A 22,713-nucleotide genomic window follows, 5' to 3' on the forward strand; every position below is an offset into this window, starting at 1 on the left:
GCTGATGCATTGGGACGAGTCCTGCCCTGGTCCAGCCATCACCGGAGTGTCTCCCCTCCGCCTCCCCAACTCCTCGAGGGGCTCTGCTCTTATTTGTTGCATACATCCGTTCTGCACTGTTCACATGATAAGGGCTGTGTTCTAGCTGTTAGGACTGCCACTGGGCCACTGGGCTAGGAGGTGGAGGAGGTGGATATGGACCCAGGCACAGACTCCAAAGTCCTTCCTTGCAACCACTGTCCCAATCTGACGATGTCCACTTCGGGGCCCAGAATGACCGGGTGGGGCCAGCGGCCTGCTGGGCAGAGCAGTGCAGAGAGAGGCTGAGCGGACAGCCCGGCTGGTCGGAGTGTGCACAAGAGAAAGGGGGTGTGCTTGCTGCCAGGGGAGGCGCTGGCAGCCCAGAACCCTTTCAGCAGCCACTGCTGCTTTACATCATCCAAAGGACCCCACAGGTAGTGCCAGGTGTGCTGAGCAGAGTAACCCCTGCCCTCCCTGACGTCACTCAGGGCTGGCCTCTATCTCTGTCCGCAGCCTCGGGCCCGTGCTCCCGCTGGGGTCCAGGCTGGGCCCGTAGGGTCCCCTTTGACTCCATTCTCACACCCCAGCACCCCCTCCTCTTCTCCAGGGTTGCCCCATGTTCCCAGAAGAAAGTGGACACAGGAATAGAAAGGGAATAAGGGGGTTCTGGATGCCTGCAAGAAGGGAGTTCTTAGGATCTTCACATTTTAGGATCTGGTGCCCCTCCCACCTCCACCCATTTTACAGATGGGAAGACAGAGGCGGGAGAAGGCGGCACTGGCTGAAGTCTCGCGAGTGGAGCAGAGCAGACGATGTGAGGCGGACAGGGCAGGCTTGGCTCTGTGGTATGACAGACGAAGGACGGGCTGAGTCAGTGGGCTGTGTGGGGCAGCACCGGGCGTGTGGTGGTTGTCGGGGAGGTCAAGGGGGCAGGGTTGGCTTTTTTTGGGGGGTGTGGCACCCCCACCCCTCCCTGGCTCATCTCGGCCTTCACATAGTAACCTCCCAAATACCCAGACTCCACACTCAGGCAGGGACCCTTCCTGGCACAGGATGACCTGCACACAAAGTATCCCTGGACCATGAAGACCCTAAGTTAAGATGCAGGAAAGCATGTATAAACAAGTCCCCACTGTACAGCACAGGGCACTATATCCAATCTCCTGGGATAAACCATCATGGAAAAGGATATTAAAAAAAGAATATCTATATATGTAACTTAGTCACTTTGTTGTATAGCAGAGATTGGCACAACACTGTAAGTCAGCTATACTTCATTTAAAAAAAAGAATGAAAAAAAAAAGATGCAGGAAAGCAAAGTTAGGAATAAAAACGGGAGAGCTTGTCTATCTACTTCCCCTTCACAGGCTCCTCGAGGCCCTGTGGCTTCCTGCCAACAGCCAGATGGGAGATTGGAAAGAACGCCTTGTGGGGGGAAAGGTATTTGCAGGCAGATGGAGGTTGGAGGCTTTGCCTCTGAAGCCTGTTGCTCTTACACATGGAGCTTCTGTTCTCCAAGACGGAGACTCCCAGGAGACGCCCTGCCCGGCGGGACTCCAACCCTGAAATGACACTTGCTAGGTTAAAAAATGCCCGCCAAGTCCACAGGGCTCTGCTGAATTTCGTTTTGTTTTGTTTTACCTTGCTTTGTTCCAAAAAAGGATTGGAGGCAGCTTACAAAAAAATACGTAAAATACAAAAGGATAAAAATAGATCAGAGAGAAAACAAGGCTGGAAAAAACAGTACAATGAACCAAGAGGGTGGTGCCCAGCACCGTGCTCGACGGTGGGCTGCACATTGGGCTCTGAGCTTCCCGTCAGTCAAAGCGAAGAGGGAAACCCACCCGTTACGAGACACACGCAGTCCACGAGGCTGGAACCATCCCAGAAGCAGCTTTTTCTGACGCTGAGTCTGAGAGGGATTCTTGTGGGATCTCTGAAGGGAACAGGGGTGGGGTCCCAGCCAGTGTCCTCAAAACAGTCTCGTCACAGACTCAGTCATGCAAACCTGGACAGGCTGCGTTTCTGCTCAGGGTACAGTGAGGGCTTGAGGCTGGGTGCAGATCCGTGAAACCAACTCTGAGGAGGGCCGGACCCACGGTCAGTCACCTAAGAGGCGCAGCTTAGGCTCTTCCCGACAGAGCAGGGTTTCTCAGCCTCAGCACTGCTGGCATCTAAGCCTGAAGCATTTGGTACCGGGAACCGTCCAGAGCCCTGTGGGATACTGAGGAGCACCCTGGCCTCCGCCCACAAGATGCTGGGAGCGTCTCCCCAGGCGGCAATGCCCTATGCTGGTCCAAAATGGCCCCGGACATTGCCAGATGCCACCGCAGCAATGAAAACCACTGCTCTTACAGGAGTGATGAGACACCTTTTTTTTTTTTTCCTTTTTTAAAACAAAGGCCAATCTAAGACAAAAACGTTTTCAGGTCATGTGTTTTTTTATTCAAAGCACAAAAAGGCTTATGGAGTCCCAAGGGGGAAAATGGATATACTTGCATCTTCGTTACCTACTTTAATTGACAAAACTGGCCCTTCTTCTAAGCCAGTAACGTTACATGAGGGTATTACTTGAGAAGCAGCCACATGGAGCTGGCTTTCTAATTTCTCATCCTGGGATCAGACTGAGGAGTGTATTAAAAGGTGGCCCCAACAGGACTTCCCTGGTGGCGCAGTGGTTAAGAATCCGCCTGCCAATGCAGGGTACACAGGTTCCATCCCTGGGCCAGGAAGATCCCACATGCTGTGGAGCAACTAAGCCCGTGTACCACAGCTACTGAGCCCATGTGCCATAACTACTGAGCCCATGGCCATAACTACTGAGCCCTCATGCCACAACTACTGAAGCCCATGTGCCTAGAACCTGTGCTCCACAAAAAGAGAAGCCACTGCTCACCACAACTAGAGAGAAAGCCCCCTCACAGCAACAAAGACCCAATGCAGCCAATAAAATTATTTTTTAAAAAAGTGTAGAGAAGGAAACAAAGTCCATCACCTGGTGTGGCAGGGCGGGGTGGGGGGCGGGGAGGGCGGAGCTGGGAGCAGCCTGTGGGCCAGAAAGGCAGCTCTTACCCAGAGGCGCTGAGAAGTGACTGTGGAAAGACAGTGAGGAGAGGAGGAGGAACGGCAACAAAGACCCAACAGCCAAAAAAAAGAAAAACGAAAGGAGGCCGCACAGTGTGACATTATTAGGAGGCAGGGCCTGGGGAGGCGATTAGGTTTAAATGAGGTCATGAGGGTGGGGCCCCCATGATGAATTAGTGTCCTTATAAGAAGAGGAAGAGAGACCAGAACTCACTCTCTCTCCACCCTGTGAGGACACAGTGAGAAGGCGGCCAGCTGTCTGCAGGCCAGGAAGAGAGCCTTCAGCAAAACCAGCCAGGCTGGTACCTTCCTCTTGGACTTCCAGCCTCCCAAACTGAGACAAAGAAATGCCTGCGCTTTACGCCCCGTCTGTGGAGCCCGAGCTGACTGTGACCGTGGGCGACTCCCTAGTGTCTGGGACTGCTCATCCAGCTGGGGAGTCGTGGGCCAGAGATGGAATTCAAAGCCAAGCCACGGAGCAAGAGCGAGGGCAGCTGGAGGGGGTTGATGAACGCCCGACAGGAGGGGAGGTCAGGGTGGGCATGCCTCTCCCCCCTCCCAAGGTCCCTGCCATCTGCCCCCAGCCCCCCACCCCGGGGTCGGCGTGGTTTGTCCAGGCTGGGAGCAAGTGGCGGGGGGGCGGTGGTTGCCCTCTGCTTGCCCGCTCCAGCCGCCCACACCCCCCTGGGCTTTGTACACAACGTGGGCACCATTGACTCCCTGTCAAGAGTCGGGGCCTGGAGGGTTTTTCCAACTGTACCCTGTCTGTCTGCCTCGTGACCCCAGCATCATTTAGAGATAACAGACCGGAGGGCAGTCTTTGGTGATGAAAATGGACTTTTTCTTCCCGACTCAATTGACCCAAAGGCAGGTCAGACCTATGACCTTGGCCTCAATCCATCAAAGTGAGTGCACCAGGCCGGGGCAGGGGGAACTAATCTATCACGGTGTCGGCCACCAGCTGGCGGCCTGTGTTCTAGAGAAAACTTCCTCTCCCTCCTCCAAGCGAGGGTGAGGGGCTCGTGCACCCCAGGAGGTACCCAGGACCATCCACTGGGATGTAGGAACAGATATTAGAACTTTGCCCATAATTATGATTTATCTTGACTTTCAACCCCGAGCAGACTCAACGCTGCAAGGCCGGCTCCTTCCATGACACCCAAGGCCTCAGATTCAAGGCCGTTGCCAAGATCCCAGCTCCCTGAACCTCTCTCAACAACCGACCTGCCAGACTCAGCCCTGCAGAATCAGAAGCGGTTCCCCAAACACACGGCTGCTGCTGGGAGCACTGTCCTTTACCACCTTGACAACGATCTACCTTCACAGCTTCGTTTCGCATCCTCCCGGAAACCTGTCCTTGCCATCCAGGTGAGAGCTAAGTGGTCTTGTAGTAGTTCTGCAAGTGCCTCTGTGTCCCACATTGTAGGATTCAACTGTCTGTTTATTGGTAACGTTCTCCTCTGTCTTTGTCTCCTTATTGTTACTGTACCAAATTACTACAAATTTAGTAGCTTGAGACAACACGAATGTATTGTCTTACAATTCTGGAGGTTGGAGAGGACTGTCACAGAGCTCAAATCAAGGTGTTGGCGGGTATTGCCTTCCTCCTGCGGGTTCCAGGGAAGAATTTGTTTTCTTGCTTCTTCCAGCTTCTAGAGGCACCTGCACTCCTCGGTTCATGGTTCCACCTTCCATCTTCAAAGCCAGCAGTGCAGTATCTTCAAATCTCAGTCCCTCTCTACGTCTCTCTCAGTGGAGGAGAAAAGCTATGAGGACACCCCCTGGGCCAGAACTGACTCCCGGAGCCCCAAACGTCCTTGTCTCCTTCACTCTCTGGCTAGAAATACAATCCACCTGCCCACCCACAGGCCCTGTCACAGGCTCTGGCCACGGGGCTCTTGGTGGTCTTACTGGCCCGGCAAGGGGTGGGGCCCTTTCCTGCTGCAGCTCGGTCAGCTGAAAGGAGCTTGGCTTTGGGATCATGGCACACTGAGCTGGTGGTCTTTGGGAAGCCTGGGTAAGCCACTGAGCCTTGGTTTCCTCGACTGCAGAAGAGAAAGAAAAATGGCTGTCTTTCCGGGGTTTGTGGGAATTAGAGAGAATACAGTGTACACAGTGACACTCTCCTGATGGCGTCCTAATAATTAGGAGCAATGGGTGGGTGTCTAGGTCCCCAACCCCACCTCTACTGGCTGTGTGAGCTTTAAGCAGTTGCTTCACCCCTCCGGGCCTTGGTTTCTTTACCTGTAAAATGGGCACAATCAACTTGAGTGGTTGCAGTGAGGACGAGAGGAGGCCCTGATATGAGAAATGTGGGGAGGGTCATTTGTCCTATTACTGGGCCTGCACCCCTGGGGGAGAGGGATGCCCTTCCTAGGGTAGAGTTTCTAGAACCACCAGACTCCCAGAGGCCAAGCTCCTGGGCAAAGACAGAGCAGGACCATCCCAGCCGCTAGACCTCCCTGCCCTGCACTTCAAGTGGCTATTGTGAGGCCAACAGCTGTCCCCGCCAAGTGGCATCTCGGGCACAAAGAGCAGCGCAGGGGGCAGGGCACACAGGCTCATTGTCCCTGGGCCAGAGCAGCAGCTGTGGGTCACCGGGGGCTCCTGACCTGCACCCTCTCCCAGCAGCTCTCCAGCCGCCAGGCCCATCGCTACTGGACTTAGAGCAGCCCCTCCAGCAGCACCTGCACAGCGCGGCGTCCCCTGCCCCACACAGCACCTTTTATTGGGGCCCCAGTGAATAATACATTTGGAGAAGGGGCGGCCCCAGGGACCCAGGGGGCGGGACACCTGGGGCCTTGAGCACCAGGTCGCACCTCACAGTACCATACCTCCAGTGTAAGGCATCCTCATGGACTTCTCACTAACAGCCCCCCAAGGAGGTCACACGTGGGTCCCCTTTTACTGATGCAGAACCTGGGGCTCAGGGGGGTCGTTAAATGACAGGCTTGGGGTGGCAGGCTGGGGATGGGCAGAACCGGGATGTGAGCCCTGGCCTGCCTGATGCCAGTCTGCCGGTTTTCCACCAACTCAGGTCCCGAGTGGGGAGTAAGGCAGATGCGCGGGGGTGCCGGGTACCGGGGTGGTGGGCGTGGCCACGCCCTGCCCAGAAGTGCACCGGCTGGGACTGACCCGAGGCCAGGCTGAGCGCGATGACCTCGCCAGTGCCAGGCAGCCAGAGAATTCCAGAGCTCCCCGCACCCCCTGAGTTTCGGAGCTGCGAGTGGACAAAGGGAAAGGAGCTGCGGGATGATGATTCAGGGAACCTGCAGCGGCGGTTAAAGGAGAGCCTCGTAATGACGGTGACTAAACATCAACACCACTGTTTGTGCAGCCGTGTGCGCATCCACTTTGCGGCCATGAATTAATTAATAAATGAAAACACAAATGCTGGCGATCGCCTCCAGGGCACAGAAGACAGACGGGGAGGTCCCGGAGGGGATATCCCCGAGCCGGCCCCCTGCTCCCAGCCCCGCCCCTCCTCCAGGCATCGCCAGGGTTCCTCTGGCCCGGGGCTCGCTTTTTGTCTTTGCACAGTGAGGGTGCCGATCCACTTGGGAGCCCTGAGGTAGGGGTGTAAATGGGGGTGGCGGGCAGCTCCCCTAGTTCTGAGTGAGACAGAGGGGAGGCAAAGGGCCTGGGGTGGTGGGAGGCCCGGATCCAACTCCTAATTCTGATGCTTGTGAGCTGTGCGACCTTGGCAATCACCAGCTCCTCTGGGTTTTTATTTGCTCCTCTGTAGAAGGGTGAGGACTTCCTGAACTCAATTTCCAAGTGGGAAGATGTATCCGTTGCCCGAAGCTGCTGTAACAAATGTTCACAAAGGTGGTGGCTTAAAGCAACAGAAATTGACTCTCACGATCGAGGTGTCATAGGTTGGTTCCTTCTGGAGCTTCTTCTTTTTTTTAAATTCTTTAATTATTTAGTTATTTGGCTGCGCCGGGTCTCAGCTGCGACATGCGGGATCTCCGTTGCCACATGTGGGATGTTTAGTTGCAGCATGCAGACTCTTAGTTGCGGCCTATGGGCTCTAGTTCCCTTGACCAGGGATCGAACCCGGGTCCCCTGCATTGGGAGCGTGGCATCTTAGCCCCTGCACCTCCAGGGATGTCCCCCTTCTGGAGCCTCTGAGGGAGACGTGGCCTGTGGCTCTCTCCCGGCTTCTGGTGGGGACGGCCCCCCATGGGGTCCCTCGGTAGTGCTACACCTCCAGTCTCCTCCCGTCTTCACGAGGCTTCTTCTCCGGGGCTCTTCTATATTTCAGCGTCTCCGATCTCTCATTCTTTTCTCTTATAAGGACGCCAGTCACTGAGTTTAGGGCTCACCTGAATTGCAGGATGATCTCACCTTGAGATCCTTAACTTAATTGCATCTGCAAAGACCCAGTTTCCAAATAAGGTCACGTTCACAGGTACCAGGCGTGAGGACTTGGAGCATCGTTCTAGGGGAGACAATTCAGCCCACTACAACAGGTATTTTGGGGAAGCAAACCATGACCGCAAGACGCCGTCACTCTTAGGCCACATTAACGCTGAGGAGGGGAGGAGGGGATCCACGGATGCCACACCTGGGCGCGCCTTCTGGGGCGGGAGCCCGGGTCAGGGGCAGGAGCCTGGCCGGGAGAGGAGGCGGGGGGCCGGGGGGTGGAGGGTGGCTGGAGGGAAGGGTCTCCACAGGGCCCTCCTTCCTTCTCAGCCCTCACGATGAACTTTCGGGCCACCAAGGTGCCGGGAGGCCCCCCCGCGGATGTCACCAGGGCTGTAATTATCTTCTGTCATCACTCAGTGGTCTCCCGGCACGCCATTCTCCAGGGTGCCCTGAGCTGCTCTCCCAGCCCTGCAGGAGCTCCCCGCTGGCTTCATGATAAAAAAAAAAAACCAAGCCTCGAAAGGCACTCTGGGTTCAGGGCCCTACTTCCTTCTCCAATCTTGTCACCGCACCTCCCTTCTCTAAACCCAAGTCTCCACCAGACGGAACCCTTGACCGTGCCCTTGGGCTGCCGTGTTGCTTCCCGGCCCTGTGCTTTCCTACTGCTGGCCCCTCTTCTGGAACACTCTCCCCTCCCCCCAAGCCCCCCATCAGCACCAGACTCTCCTCTGAGAGCCCGCCCACCACCCCTCCCTGCCCCTGCACAGCCAGCTCCCCTCTTGGCATCTGTGGCTCTGCTACCAACACCTCCGGTGGCAGAACTGTGCTGGCGGACGTCCCCCCCGCTCGGCAGGGCCGTCCGTGAAGGGGCCCCCGGTTCCCGGCACAGAGATGCTCCGTGCTGTTTATGGAAGAAAATCACCAAGAGACTTGGATTTGAATTCCATCATTATCACCTTCCCAACCGTGTGCCCTTGGCCTTGCCGGGCCTCCGCGTCCTCACGTGGCTGCCTCCCTGCCAGGTTGGCGGGAGCGAGCCTGACGCAAGCCTGTGTCCCCAGGTGAAGGTGGCTTGGAGATTGATCAATGTCCATGAACAGGCCGCAAAGAAGCAAGGCCGCCTACCCCAGGGACCCTCTGCCCGCCCTCCCGTGGCCCCTGCCTCACCCCTCTGCCTCCCTGGGGTGCAGCTGGAGGGAGCCCCAGGCGTCTGGAGACTCCGGGTCCCTTCCCTGCCCCTCCCGGCCCCACCTGGGCTCCAGGTGTCTCTCTCTCTCCAGCTGCTCTCTGAGTCAGGGTTCAAAAGAACGACAAACCGGGGAGCCGCAGCCACGCGGAGACAAAAGCCAGTGGGCTCCCCCTTGCTGGCTGGGCCGCGGGGCCTGCGGGGTGCGGCCCGCCTCGGCCTGCTGGGCCCAGGAAGGAGGGCGCGTGGGCTGCGGGCATCCCCTCCCACGTGGCGCTGAAACCTCAGCTCCGTCGACGGGGAAGGCCCGTTGGGGGCCGCAGCAGGGGGACGGGGAGGCCTGCCCTGGTGAGGGCCCTCAGAGGCCCCTTTGAAAGCCTTTTCGGACGTCCCCAGCCCTGGGGGCAGGGGCGGTGCAATAATAACACAACAACATTTGCATAGAGATTTCGTTCACAAAGCACTTTCTCAGGGGCGGGCGGCGCCGGGGTGGCCCGTGGAATCCGGGCTGGGAGGCCGCGGCCTCTGGTTGGTGCCCTCCCAGCCCCACCCCGGCCCAGCTCGGGATCGTGTGCGAGGCACACAAAGCGCTATTCACCCGACTGTTTCCGACTCCTCTGGGTTCCCGTCTCTCCCGGGAAGAGCTCACTCCCGCCTGTCGCTGGGGCCAGAGGAGGGGTGTCGGGAGCCCCAGAGGGAGGGGTGGGCTGGGATGTGATTGAAGGGAAGTGGCGAGGCGGGGTGGGGGTGGGGGGTGCTCCCTCCCTCTGCACCCCTCCCCCCGCCCCCAGGCCCCCTGGCTCCCAAGCTCCAGCCCCGGCAAATCAGAGCATCAGAGCAGCCTCACTGGGGTTGGCTGGCGCAACTCTCCTCAGGGCTCCCCTGTGGCCCTGTCGTCACATTAGAAGTGTGAACACAGGTTTGATCACGTCTGCATGTGCGTGTGTGGGAACATGCAGAGAGAAGCAGCATGTGGGGCTTTGGGCGCACGGGGAGTGGGGGTGTGGGGCCCTGGGGTGTCTGCACCTGCATCGGGTGGGTGGGGGTCTAGCGGTGCCTGGGGAGTGCAGCTCGGCAGGCAGCAGCGGTGACAGGGGCCTGCATCAGAGCCCGGCCCTTTAAGGGCCTCTGATGAGCTATATCAGCCCCACCTGCAGGGGCCTGAGCAACTCCTAGCAGCCCAGCAGGACAGAGAGGATGCAGGAGATCATTGCAGGGCTGGAGCAGCTCACCTTCACCTTCGAGAAGGATGTACGGATGCAAAAGGGCACTGGACTCCTGCCTTTCCAGGGCATGGACAGTGAGTGAGGACGGGGATCCCTGCACCCCCCCTCCCTCCTAGCCTTAACCCCGGCCTTCTCTACAGGCCCACCTGCTGGCTCCCTGATGGGTGGCCCCTTCTCTCGGCTGTTCGCCAGGGAGAAGGAGCAGGGGGCTTGGGCCCACCGTCCGGGGTTCCCAGCTTAGCCCCTCACTTCTCAGGCCTCCCCACATACATCCTCTCCAGGACTCCCCACCCCGCCTCCATTTCACAGTTGGAGGGGCTTGGGTGTAGCGGCCCGGAGGCTGGTTCCCGAGGCCAGCATCGCAAGGGCCAAGCCTTGACGGGTGGAGGGGAGACCCGCTGATGGGGGAGGGGGTGAAGGCCCTCTTGCAGCCATAGCCTCCGGGAAGCTACCTCCTCCTTTGCCTTTTTCCCCCGTCCAGAGTCAAGCTCAGCTGTGTGCAACTTCTTCGCTAAAGGGCTCTGCGAGAAAGGTCGGTCCACAGGTGGGCCTGGGCGGGGTGGGGGTGCAGGTTGGGGCTGTCTAGGCCACCCGGGGTTCAGCTTGGCCTGGAACAGGGTGTTGGATTTGCACCTGGGGAGGGGAAGGTGGGATGGGGCAAAAGTTTAGTCTTTGAGAAAGTAGCAAAGGGCAAGTGTGGGGTGCCTACCTGCCCCACTGCCTAGGACTCACCCAATTCAGCGGCATTGATCAGGGCAGGCAGGGTTGCCTGGGAGGAGGCGTCTCCTTCTTCCTGCCTTTCTGGGGGTGGGATTTTTTGTGGGTGTCAGCTGTGCGCTCCCAGGAGACCCCCCGACTTCTTTATTTTCCCCCAGCAGGGCAGTGGTTTCTTCTCCCCACTCTTGTCCTCTGAATTCATTTGGGACCTGCTCAGCCCTTCCATCCATTTCTTGTGTCCTAAGAAAGCTCTGGCCACAGTCTCTGAGATGCTACAACAAGCATCCTTATTTCTCCCCCACCCTAACGTGGCTCAACAATACAACTTTCCTGGTGGCCCAGGGGTTAAGACTCCGTGCTCCTAATGCAGGGAGCTTGGGTTTGATCCCTAGTTGGGGAACAAAGATCCCTTATGCTACTTGGTGCCGCCAAAAAAAGTCCAAACAAAACGCTCTTCCAAACCCTTCTCCCCAAATGCAGCTATTCTGCGGAGGGAGGTGGGCCTGAGGGCCATTTTTGTCAGGTGCCTTGCCAGTGTTTGGGGCAGCCCTGGACGATGGGGTGAGGAGGGAAATGAGCTTGTCGGTCACTCCCGGCTTTGTGAAACCAGGACTAGTGTCACCTCCTGGGGTCCTGTCTCCTCAGCTCCATCCATCCAGTCTCTAGAGCAGTGGTTCACAGCGATACCCTCTTGCAGAGAAATAAAACTGTTCTTCGGTCTGGAAGGTCACACCCAGGCAAGCCAATGGCCAGGGCTGGAGGGTAGTTTATTTAAAAAGAACACCTCCCCAGCACCCCAGAAATTCTATCAGCAAGTTTCCGAGCAGGAGTCTGATCCTGCTTAGAAATTGAGGGGTGTCCTTCCTGCCCATGGCAAGACCACCTGAATGAAGAGGAGTGAAACCATCAAAGAGTGAAATCTAACATTTCCATTTCCTTCTGAATTGTTACAAAGTTGGCTTTTACGTCACCACCTTAGATCTCCGGAATCAGGAAACATAACATTTGTTTTTTTTAAGACATGAATTCAAGAGGCCCTTAATGAGTCTTACTTTGCGCTGGGACCTTGCTGGGCTGAGTGGGAGGTGGGGACTCACGGCTGGAAACCAGGGCCCTGCTGTCTGGTAGGAGCACCCCCCTTCAGGCTGGAGGGGAGGGGTGTGGAGGGTGCTGCAGGAGGTATCCTGACAGCCTGGAGGCTTCCTAGGGTTTGAGAGGGGTCAGGGCACCACACCAGGCAGAGAAGGCTTGAAGCTGTCTCTTGAGCCATCTCTGGCCCCCATTTCTAGCCTCCCTGAGGGTCCAGGCGAAGGGACCGTGGGACTTCCTTCCAGGGATGAGCTGGGCCCAGGCTCTGGGTGGGCAGGACCCCCAGCTGGGTGCTCTGGTGTCCCCAGGGAAGCTGTGCCCCTGCCGGCATGACCGAGGGGAGAAGATGGTGGTGTGTAAACACTGGCTCCGGGGGCTGTGCAAGAAGGGTGACCAGTGCAAGTTCCTGCACCAGTACGACGTCACCAGGATGCCTGAGTGCTACTTCTACTCCAAGTTCGGTGGGTAACGCCCCTTCCTGGTGCTGCCCCACCCCGGAGGGTAGCAGTGGGGGCGAGAGATGGGATGAAGGTCTGGGAGGGGCCCCCAGAAGAGGCCTCACGTGTCCCAGGTGGCAGCCCTGGCCGTGGGGGCCTGCTAGTCCAACCCTCTAGAAAAATCAGAACTGTCCTCTGAGCCCTGCCTCACACCCCCGCCAGGCTCAGGCACACACAGCCCGTGTCCCCAAGGGAAGGGGAAGGTGGGGCTGGAATCAAAGGCTGAATTGTTTCCCTGCCTGGTCCCGGCCAATCACACACCCAGACTGGCTGTCTGGAAACGTGCCTCCAAAAGGCCCTCTCTCGGGCCCCGGGGTGGGTCGGAGCCAGTGTTTCCCAAACAGCAGGCACTTTCACCAGTGCTCCACATCCCCACAAAGCACCTGCCCAATTGACACGCACCATCGCCACCTCTTTCAACCGTTTTGCTATTTTTAACTCTTCTTTTAGAAGAAAACTTTACATAGCTTCCGTAAGCAGAAAACTAGCATCACTGATTAGCAATAGAAGGTCACTGTAAACGGGTGATCACCAGCTTCAGGAGTGCGGCCCCTGAAAGGACCGCGTGTGGTCAGGTCCGGACCCACAGGTCACCTCCCTCTGATTCAAGTCTTTCTTTTGTCATCCGAGGGGGCTCCGTAGGGGGGGAAGCCACTGCCGGTTCCTGCCTCCTGCCTCGTTTAAGAATGGGGGATCTGTGAATGTGCTTCAGGTCTTAGCTTTCTCAATAAACGTTTACAGTTCAGTGCTTTTCACAGCTGGAAGGAGCCTTGAAGATGATCTGGTCCAGTGGTTTTCAAACTCTATTCCGAAGGGGGGCTTGGAGGGAGAGCTGGGCAGTCTCCAGGTGACCAAGGCGGCTCCACTTTGAAACTTTGCGGGGGGGCGGGCTGGAGGGAAGGGCGGCCTGCGGGCAGCTGTTCCTCATTAGTGTTGATTGGTGGGAGGGGCTGGATATCCAGGAAGAAGGCAGACCCGGCTCAAGGTCAGCAAGAGCTTCCCCCAGGCTCAATTTTTGTTTCCTGCTTGCTCCTCGGACTGGAGACCTGGCCGTGGCAATTTAGGAGAGCGGCCCGCCTGTGTCCCTTGTAAGAAAGGACAAAGTTTACCTGGAGCCTGGTCCGCCTTGGTCATCAGCTAAAACTCTTAATTTAAAATGCCACTTTTTTCTTTCGATAAACCTTGGCTGGTTTTTTTCTGGGGGTCAGGGACCATGCTTGGCGTGGATATGGGAACAGGACCGGGTTCCCCTCCGCTCTCAGATAATCCCCATTGTGAGGGGCGGACGTGGAACCCCAATGGTTACAATACGTAACCCATGTTTTTTGCTCTCATATCAAAGTATAATTATAGTTCTTATTGGCAGTAAATTGTTTTACCTAAAACATGTTGTTGGGCAGATGTAGGAATGGGAAAAGGCAGTTGAAAGGAGCTAGGAAGCCCGGGGTCTGGGGTCCTGCTCCTGGATGTGCTCAGTCGTAAAGATACCTTGGGCGGGCGGCTCTGACAGGCAGACTGGCGGGTGGTGTGCGGGTGCCACCTGCCGGTCGAGACAGGAACGCGCAGCCGGCCCCGTGTACAGAGGACTTCCCACCATCTCCCTCTGTCCCACGTTCACCAGCCCCGGGGGGATGTCACTTCCATTCCTCAGAAGGATGCAGCCCAGAGTTAGCACTGTACCGAGGGCTGCACACCGACTACAGGAAGAAAATCCTTCGTCAGTGTGAGGAAGTGGGTGGAAATGGACACGTGTCTCCTCTTTGAGCCCTGGTGTCCTCGCTTGTGAAGTTGGGGGACTGGGAAAGAGTGGGGTGGAAACTCTGGGGAAGCAGTGGCACTCTTCAAGGCTCAGGTGAAACCTTGCTTTGCAGAAGCCCAGTGTATAAAATAGGTCTCTTTGGAGCCGCTTGGAAACCAGTGGAATTGACACTATGGTATTTCTTTTGGCTCTGAAAAACACTAAGTTATAGACAATTTTTTTTTTTGAAGTATAGTTGATCTACAATGTTCTGTTTCAGGTGTACAGCAAGGTGATTCAGTTCTATATATATAGTATAGAATATGTATTCTGTTATATACGTATACATATTTTCAGATTATTTTCCATTATAGGTTATTACAAAACATTGAGTAGAGTTCCTTGTGCTGTACAGCAGGTCCTTGTTTATCTATTTTATATAAAGTAGTGTATATCTGCTAATCCCAAACTCTTAATTTATCCCTCCCTTCCTTTCCCCTTTGGTAACCATAAGTTTGTTTTCTCTGTTTCTGAATCTATTTCTGTTTTGTAAATAAGTTCATTTGTATATATATTTTTAGATTCCACATATAAGCGATATCATGTATTTGTCTTTCTCTTTCTGACTTACTTCACTTAGTATGATCATCTCTAGGTCCATCCATGTTGCTGCAAAATGGCATTATTTCATTCTTCTTTTATGGCTGAGTAACATTCCATTGTATATATGTGCCACATCTTCTTTATGCATTCATCTGTGGATGGACGTTTAGGTTGCTCCTGTGTCCTGGCTGTTGTGAATAGTGCTGCAGTGAACACTGGGGTGCATATGCCTTTTTTTTTGGGGGGGGTACACCAAGTTCAATCATTTGTTTTTATACACATATCCCCATATTTCCTCCCTTCCTTGACTCCCCCCCCCCGAGTCCCCCCCCTCGCCCCAGTCCTCTAAGGCATCTTCCATCCTCGAGTTGGACTCCCTTTGTTATACAACAACTTCCCACTGACTATCTATTTTGCCTTTTCAAATTATGGTTTTCTCTGGATATACGCCCAGGAGTGGCATAGCAGGATCATATAGTGGCTCTATTTTTAGTTTTTTAAGGAACCTCCATAGTGCTCTCCGTAGTGGCTGCACCAATGTACCTTCCACACCCTCTCCAACATTTATTATTTGTAGACTTCGATGATGGCTGTTCTGACCAGTGTGAGGTAGTACCTCATTGTAGTTTTGATTTGCATTTGCCTAATAATTAACAACGTTGAGCATCTTTTCATGCCTACTGGTCATCTGTATGTCTTCTTTGGAGAAATGTCTATTTAGGTCTTCTGCCCATTTGTGGATTGGGTTGTTTGTTTTTTTTTTTTTGATAATGAGCTGTATGAGCTGTTTGTATATTTTGGAGATTAATCCCTTGTTGGTCGCATCATTTGCAAATTTTTTTCTCCCTTTCGGTAGGTTGTCTTTTAGTTTTTTATGGTTTCCTTTGCTGTGCAAAAGCTTTAAAGGTTCATTAGGTCCCATTTATTTTTGTTTTTATTTCCATTACTCTAGGAGATGGATCCAAAAAGATATTGCTGCAATTGATGTCAAAGAGTGTTCTGCCTGTGTTTTCTTCTGAGTTTTATCATATCTGGTCTTACATTTAGGTCTTTAATCCATTTTGAGCTTATTTCTGTGTATGATGTTAGAGAATGTTCTTTTTCATTTTTTATATTTATTTATTTGGCTGCACCAGGTCTTAGTTGCAGCAGGCAAGAATGTTCTGATTTCATTCTTTTACATGTAGCTGTCCAGTTTTCCCAGCACCACTTAGTGAAAAGATTCTTTTCTCCACTGTATATTCTTGCCTTGTTTGTTGTAGATTAATTGACCATAGGTGTGTGGGTTTATTTCTGGGCTTTCTATCCTGTTCCATTGAGCTGTATTTTTGTTTTTGTACCAGTACCGTACTGTTTTTTCTTTTTTTAATAAATAAACAAATTTATTTAATTGGCTGTGTTGGGTCTTCATTGCTGCAGACGGGCTTTCTCTAGTTGCAGTGAGCGGGGGCTACTCCTTGTTGTGGTGTGCAGGCTCCTCATTGTGGTGGCCTCTCGTTGTGGAGCATGGGCTCTAGGCACGTGGGCTTCAGTAGTTGCGGCACATGGGCTCAATAGTTGTGGCTCACAGGTTTAGTTGCTCTGCAGCATGTGGTATCTTCCTGGGGCAGGGCTCAAACCCATGTCCCCTGCATTGGCAGATGGATTTGGAACCACTGCACCACCTAGGAAGTCCAATACCATACTGTTTTTTTTTTTTTAATTTTATTTATTTATTATTTTTTGGGGGTACACCAAGTTCAATCATCTGTTTTTATACACCCCCCCATATTCCCTCCCTCCCTCGACTCCCCCCCCAGTCTCCCTCGAGTCCCCCCCACCCTCCCCGTCCCAGTCCTCTAAGGCATCTTCCATCCTCGAGTTGAACTCCCTTTGTTATACAACAACTTCCCACTGGCTGTCTATTTTACAGTTGGTAGTATATATATGTCTGTGCTACTCTCTCACTTCGTCTCAGCTTCCCCTTCACCCCCTGCCCCCCCAACCATACTGTTTTGATGACTGTGGCTTTGTAGTATAGTCTGAGGTCAGGGAACGTGATTCCTTGTTCTTTCTCAAGATTGCTTTGGCTATTTGGGGTCTTTTGTGTTTCCATACGAATTTAAAATTTTTTTGTTCTACTTCTGCAAAAAATGTCATTGGTAATTTGATAGGGATTGCACTGAATCTGTAGATTGCTTGGGTAGTACAGTCATTTTAACAATATCAGTTCTTCCAATCCAAGAACACAGTATATCTTTCCATCTGTTTGTGTCACCTTCAATTTCTTTCATCAGTGTCTTATAGTTTTCAGAGTACAGATCTTTTACCTCCTTAGGTAGGTTTATTCCTAGGTATTTTATTCTTTTTGATTTGATGGTAATTGAGATTGTTTCCTTAATTTCTCCTCCTAATCTTTCATTGTTAAGTTGTATGCTTTTAAGGAGGAGGAGATTGGAAACACCAATTCTGTACTTGAATGAAGTGAAAGAAGGGCTGAATCTTCCTCCTTGATTCCTTCACAGCCCCTGCGTCCCTAAGGGAAATCTAAGAGGGCTTAGACTCCCTCCTCAAACTCCTGGTGGTCTATGCAAACAGGGTTGACTCCTCCTAGGAGCCAGGGGTCTTGGTTTAGTCCCAGACAGATTACAGCACAGGTTTCGTGAAACTACAGGTGTCCCTCTGGGTCACGTGTATCTTCACCCCTGTGTCAACTGTGAAGCAGTGCTCTGCTCTTCTTGGCATTTCCCCCAGAAAGAACTGCACCCCTAGGCTCTGGAAGCTATGCAGTTTTCATCATAGAGATGAAGCTTTAACTGCATGCATGGCAACATTTCCAAGCAGTGTCTGTGTCTTCCTGGATCTTTAGCTGCTAGCTTTGGGTCTCCCCCTCCCCATCTCCCCTCATTCCTTCCTCCCAAGTAGCTTCTAAATACCTTCAGTTCTGGTCCCTCCTTCTGAACATCTGGCCCCGCCCCAACTCTTCCAGATGTGTGTGTTCACACCGAAGCCCCGCTTAGCCAATACGAATGGCTTGTCTTAGGTTGCAGGAAGGTTTAGAAATATCTTGCTGTCCTCAAAAAGCTGCTGACCACCAGAAGGTGGGCACATGGCTTATACGCAAGGCGCAGGGCCAGTCTTAGTTCAGGAAGGCAGAAGTGACCGCAAAGATGGGCCTGCTTATGCACAAAGAACGCTGGGGTTTTCAGGTGATTGCAGCAACAAGGAATGCTCCTTTCTCCACGTGAAGCCAGCCTTCAAGACCCGGGACTGTCCGTGGTATGACCAAGGTTTCTGCAAGGATGGTGAGGCCCTGACAGAAAGGGGACAAAAGGGGCTCTAGGGGACATGGGTAAGCATGACTGGGGGTGGTTCCAGTAGGGGAGGGATGCACATTCCTGACACGGCCCCCTGGGATCTGCCCCGGGTTGAAATCTGACATCAGGCCTCTCTGTAGCCCCCAGGCTCCCTCCAGTGGAAACCCTCTGTGGTACTTGATGGGCTTCTTGGTTCAGATCCCAGTGGCTTCAGATCGTATTGGCTGTGTGACGTTAAATGACCAAACTTATGAAAAGGGGAACAGGTCCCCCAGAGGGCTGTTGGGCTGGACGTATGTAAGACCACTTGAGCAGCCCTGGGCATCGGGCCTGGCCCATAGGAGACACTTGTCTGTTCCTTTTATGCACCTGGGTGTCACATCAATATGAGGGTGAGTCAGAAATTATTTGCACTCTGGCTGTAGAATTTAATTAACTTTTAGAAATTACAAATACATCATTTTTCGACATAATCTCCTTGCTTTTCAATACACTTTGCCCATCTGTCAACAAGCTTTTGTATTCCCTCATTAAAAAATGTTTTAGGCTGAGGTGCGAGCCAGGAATGCACCGCTGTCCTCACTTCTTCATTAGAAGTGAATCTTCATCCTCACAGGGCTGCTTTCAGGGGACCAAACAGGCGAAAGTCCGATGGAGCAAGATCAGGACTATAGGGAGGATGAAAAATGAAGTTTTAGTAAGAGTGTCAACAGTGTGGACAGAAGTGTGAGGACATGTCCACCCTCAGACCACAGGAAACGAACCACCGCACACTGTTCTTTTGTGCACATCACAAGTGGGGCATCCATTCTTGCTCACACCGCAGTTACAGATGAACTGATGTGACGCGTTCACACCTGCACAGCAGTGACTGGGGAGACGGTAGCCTTGAGCGAAAAGCACTGATAAGACAGTTCGGCCAACAGAAGTTTTACTAGAACTGGAGTGTGGATGGTGTTTGACTCACCCTTGTACATTTCACAATCCCTACCTGCGCAAACTCAGAAGCCAGGGTCCCCATCAGAGTCCCCATGCTCTGAACACCAGTGTCCTTTTCTTCCCTTATATCTTCAGGTGTGTTGTTCTGAGTGCCTGGCAGCCCTGGTTCGGGGAGGACTAGAGGGGAGGGATGCTGAAGGAGGATTAGTAGGCTGTGTGATTGGTTGGCCTTTGCTCAGTTGAACCTTCTACAGTTAAATAAATAGAAGGTAGCACCTTACAGCCCACATCCAGGTAAGTCCTCCAAGGCAGTGTGTTAGGGACACTTCCGACGCTACTGTTTCAGGCCTGACCGGCTGACACCTGCCCCCACACATTCTGAGGTGCCCTTTCCCATCTTGGTCACGTGGCTGGGAAGTTGGTGCTTTGGGGCAGCGGGCAAAGGACAGGGAGATTTCTACACTCCTGCTAAGTGGAGAGCCTGTGACCTCCATCCCTTTGCTGATAAGCTTTGTCATGTGCGTTCCCCCCCTCCTTGCTAAAGAAGATCCTTCTGGCTGCTTTCTCTCTGCCCAGCAGGTCCCCTATGTAAATACCGCCACGTCCACAGGATAATGTGTATCAACTACTTAGCTGGCTTCTGCCCCGAGGGACCCGAATGCCGATTTGCGCAGTAAGTGTGACTGCCCCGAGTGCTGGGCCTACTCTCTGGCTTTCAGACCTAGCTCCTTCCGTACCTTCACTGGCCCGAGGTGGGGAGTGAAGTGTCCAGCAGGCATCCACCCTTGATGTTCTCCGTGTGTCACTCACCGTACACCCACCCTTCCTGGTGCTGTTGGCTGCACCCGACTCTAACCCATCCTGTTACTGCATCTCTGTGCTGGGATGAAACTGTTGTAGAAATAGGAGTGGAGATATTCGACACCTACCCGCCACCCCCCATCCTCTGCAATTCTCCCCGGCTCCCTGGCTGGGGTGCAGGCTCCTTCCCTGAGGGGCTCTGAGGACAGGAAACCTGCAGCAGGCTGTTGTAGAGCATGTTAATAAGCAGGCAGTGGGTGGGGTGGGGGGGTGATTAGAGCCCAGCTGTAATTGTCTCTCTCCATGCCTCCCTTAGTCCCAAGATGAATCTTTTATTCAACCCAAGTTTCCTGAAGGTGAGCACAGGCAGGAGGTGGGTAGACGCGGCTCACTCCTTTACTGCACGGTTCCCTGGGGAACCCTCGCTCCCCAGCCCTGCACTGTTCCCAGATGCCCTCACTCTCACACAGTCTGCTCTGAGTACAGATGCTGGGAAAGGCACATGTATGGGGTCTTTCCTCTCAGACCCCCTCGGACCTCCATCATCTCTGCTTCGGGAAGCTTCTCAGCCCCCGAGGCTTTCCTCTTCCAACTTATTTATTTATTGGCTGGGTTGGATCTTCGTTGCTGTGCATGGGCTTTCTCTAGTTGCAGCGAGCAGGGCTACTCTTCATTGTGGTGCACGGCTCCTCATTGCGGTGGCTTCTCTTGTTGCGGAGCAAGGACTCTAGGCATGTGGGCTTCAGTAGTTGTGGCACACGGGCTCTAGAGTGCAGGCTCAATAGTTGCAGCGCATGGGCTTGTGGGATCTTCCTGGAGCAGGGATCAAACCCATGTCCCCTGCATTGGCAGGCAGATTCTTAACTGCTGAGCCACCTAGGAAGTCCCTTTCCTCCTGCTTAGCTGGATAACACACATGTGTTTTTCCAATAGAGAACTGGGGTCTAGCTGAGGACTGTGGACCAGAGTTGTTCTGAATCAGGGCCATCCTGGTTGTGCCTGGTCTCTGTGGGAACAGGCACCCCTCCCACTGATACCAAGCCTTGATATGAGAGCCTCCATCCCTGGTCAGCAAACCACAGCCTGCCGGGCCAAACCTGGCCCAAACCTGGCCCTTTGCCCCTTTCTATACAGCCTGGGACCTAAGGATGACTTTTTAAAGGCTGTAAAAAAAAAAACTCTAAAGTACTATTTTGCGACATGTGGAAATGAAAATTCCAGGGCTCATAAATTGTTTCACTGGAACAGGGCCAAGCTCATCATTTAAATACTGTCTCTGACTGTTCTCACGCTTACCATGGCAGAGTTGAGTAGCTGCAACAGCGACCAGATGGCCCGCAAAGTCGAAAATATTTACTGTTTGGGCTTCTATAGAAAGGACGACTGGATGCTGGCCTGCAAGCTGAGCTTGACAGAGGCCCAAGTGGGAGCATGGACGCCAGGGGGAGCCACCGAGCTTTTGTTAATTAGGGTCTGAGCGCAGCGCTAGGCCGGGATGCCGCTGGCCAGGGAGGGGGTGACCCCTGCTGGTTCCCAGCGGCATCGCTGATAGCGGGTGGGAAGCCACCGTCATCCTGGGGGAGTTCACACGCCCGGTTCTCACCTCCATCCAAAGGTATGCTTTCGGCAATTAAGCTGTCAACGGAGGCATTTCATAAGCAGGTTTCACTCTGACGACCTGGCCAGAGCCCCTGCCCTCTGTGTACAGAGGGAGTGTGCAGTGCTTCCTCTTGGCTTTGCTTTATCTGCAGCTTGTCCACCAGCCAGCGGGTTCAGCACCTTCCGCTTCTGCCTGGGAAGCCGGCAAGCCCCCTTCCCCGACAGAGGGTCAGCTTCTTCACCCTCAGATGAGGTCACAGGAGCCGCTGGTCACCTACTGCCTGGGGCTCAGGGCACTGGAGCAGGGCCCGTGCTGCAGGGTGAGTGGTGACAGAGCTGGGGCTACCGCTCTGTTGAGGGCAGAGGGAGGGGTGATTAGCAACAGGTAAGAAAACCAGGCTGAGGTTTAGGAGTGTGAATTAAGAGGACAGAGGAATTTAGCTGGTAAACCAAGGCTCCAACTGTAAGATCTCAATAACCTAATTTGCATCTCCTGCCAGACAAGACTTTCTTTAAGAAAGGCTAATATGGGCTTGGCCAAAAAGTTCGTTCGGGTTTTTCCATTAAAAACCCCAAACGAACTTTTTGGCCAACCGGATACTTAAAACATCGTTCATGCCCTGTTTTCACTGCTTAACCATCCCTTGAGTTATTTATACATGAGGGTGTTAAGATGTGGTAGGGCGGCGTTTGGTAAGGAAGGGGATGGCACACCTTGGATTTCTTTGTTGCTCTCAGGAAGTAAATCATCACGTCATCAGTTCACCAGGTGGCCTCTGAACTGTCCTGACCTTTGCCTTTTCTAGTCTACAAGATGTCAGGATGAGAGGTGAGGGGGACAGAGGCGTTCCTGGTCTTTTTGCATCCACATCCCTGTTCTTTGGGTTAGCCATGCTGGGCTTGAACCTCAAGGCCTTTTTCAGGCCAGAAATGGAGCTTCATTTATGAGCAAAATCCATCAACTTCCTCAGAAAACCAGCTAACGATTCCCTAGGGTGCCCCAGACAACTGAGGATTTTCTCTTAGGATTTGAATTTACTAGAAGTCACACCACTTTTTCTTTTGTAGTGTTGAAAAATCAGCCGTTATGCCAAGTAAGAGTCAACTGGTAGGACTTACCAAGAGATGACCCCAGGTCGGTCTGGGGAACTGGAGGACCTTCTAGTGAAGATGCACAAAGGCTATTCTAGGGGACTCTGTTCCAGCGAGCCCACTGCCCGCCTAACCAGGAAAGGAGGTGAAGAGGCAGCCTGCCACGTTGCGATTTCCTCTTCTTCTGTAAGTGAACGAGCTACTAAAAATACAGCAGGATTGGAGGCAGGCTGACTGTGGCAGGAACAAATTATTCATAAAACGGGGAGCACATGTATGTAAAACCAAGAGCTCGAGTATATGGGAAACAGTCCGTCCTCTGCTCAGCTCTGTGCTGCCGCAGACGGTTCTGGGTGCCCTGCGGCACTTCCTGTGCACAGGGCCTCGGCTGCTGTAAACTGGCAATTAAATTGAGTGGTTTCTTCAGCACGACAGCTGCTTCCCTGTACGGCTG

At 53.6% G+C, this 22,713-nt stretch overlaps 1 protein-coding gene across 1 annotated transcript; it reads left to right on the forward strand.

The window, feature by feature from the left end:
* Nucleotides 1-9,708: 9,708 nt before the first annotated feature.
* Nucleotides 9,709-22,656, forward strand: CPSF4L (cleavage and polyadenylation specific factor 4 like). The gene is made up of 8 exons (XM_057713878.1): nt 9,709-9,962; nt 10,370-10,420; nt 12,003-12,155; nt 17,721-17,816; nt 19,347-19,440; nt 21,106-21,183; nt 21,277-21,487; nt 22,603-22,656. The coding sequence occupies exons 1-8, from the start codon at nt 9,860-9,862 to the stop codon at nt 22,654-22,656; spliced, it is 840 nt and encodes a 279-aa protein (XP_057569861.1). The 5' UTR covers nt 9,709-9,859.
* The last annotated feature ends 57 nt before the right edge of the window (nt 22,657-22,713 follow it).

The sequence above is a fragment of the Hippopotamus amphibius genome, chromosome 17, assembly GCF_030028045.1.
Source record: "Hippopotamus amphibius kiboko isolate mHipAmp2 chromosome 17, mHipAmp2.hap2, whole genome shotgun sequence".
NCBI classification, from domain to species: Eukaryota; Metazoa; Chordata; class Mammalia; order Artiodactyla; family Hippopotamidae; genus Hippopotamus; species Hippopotamus amphibius.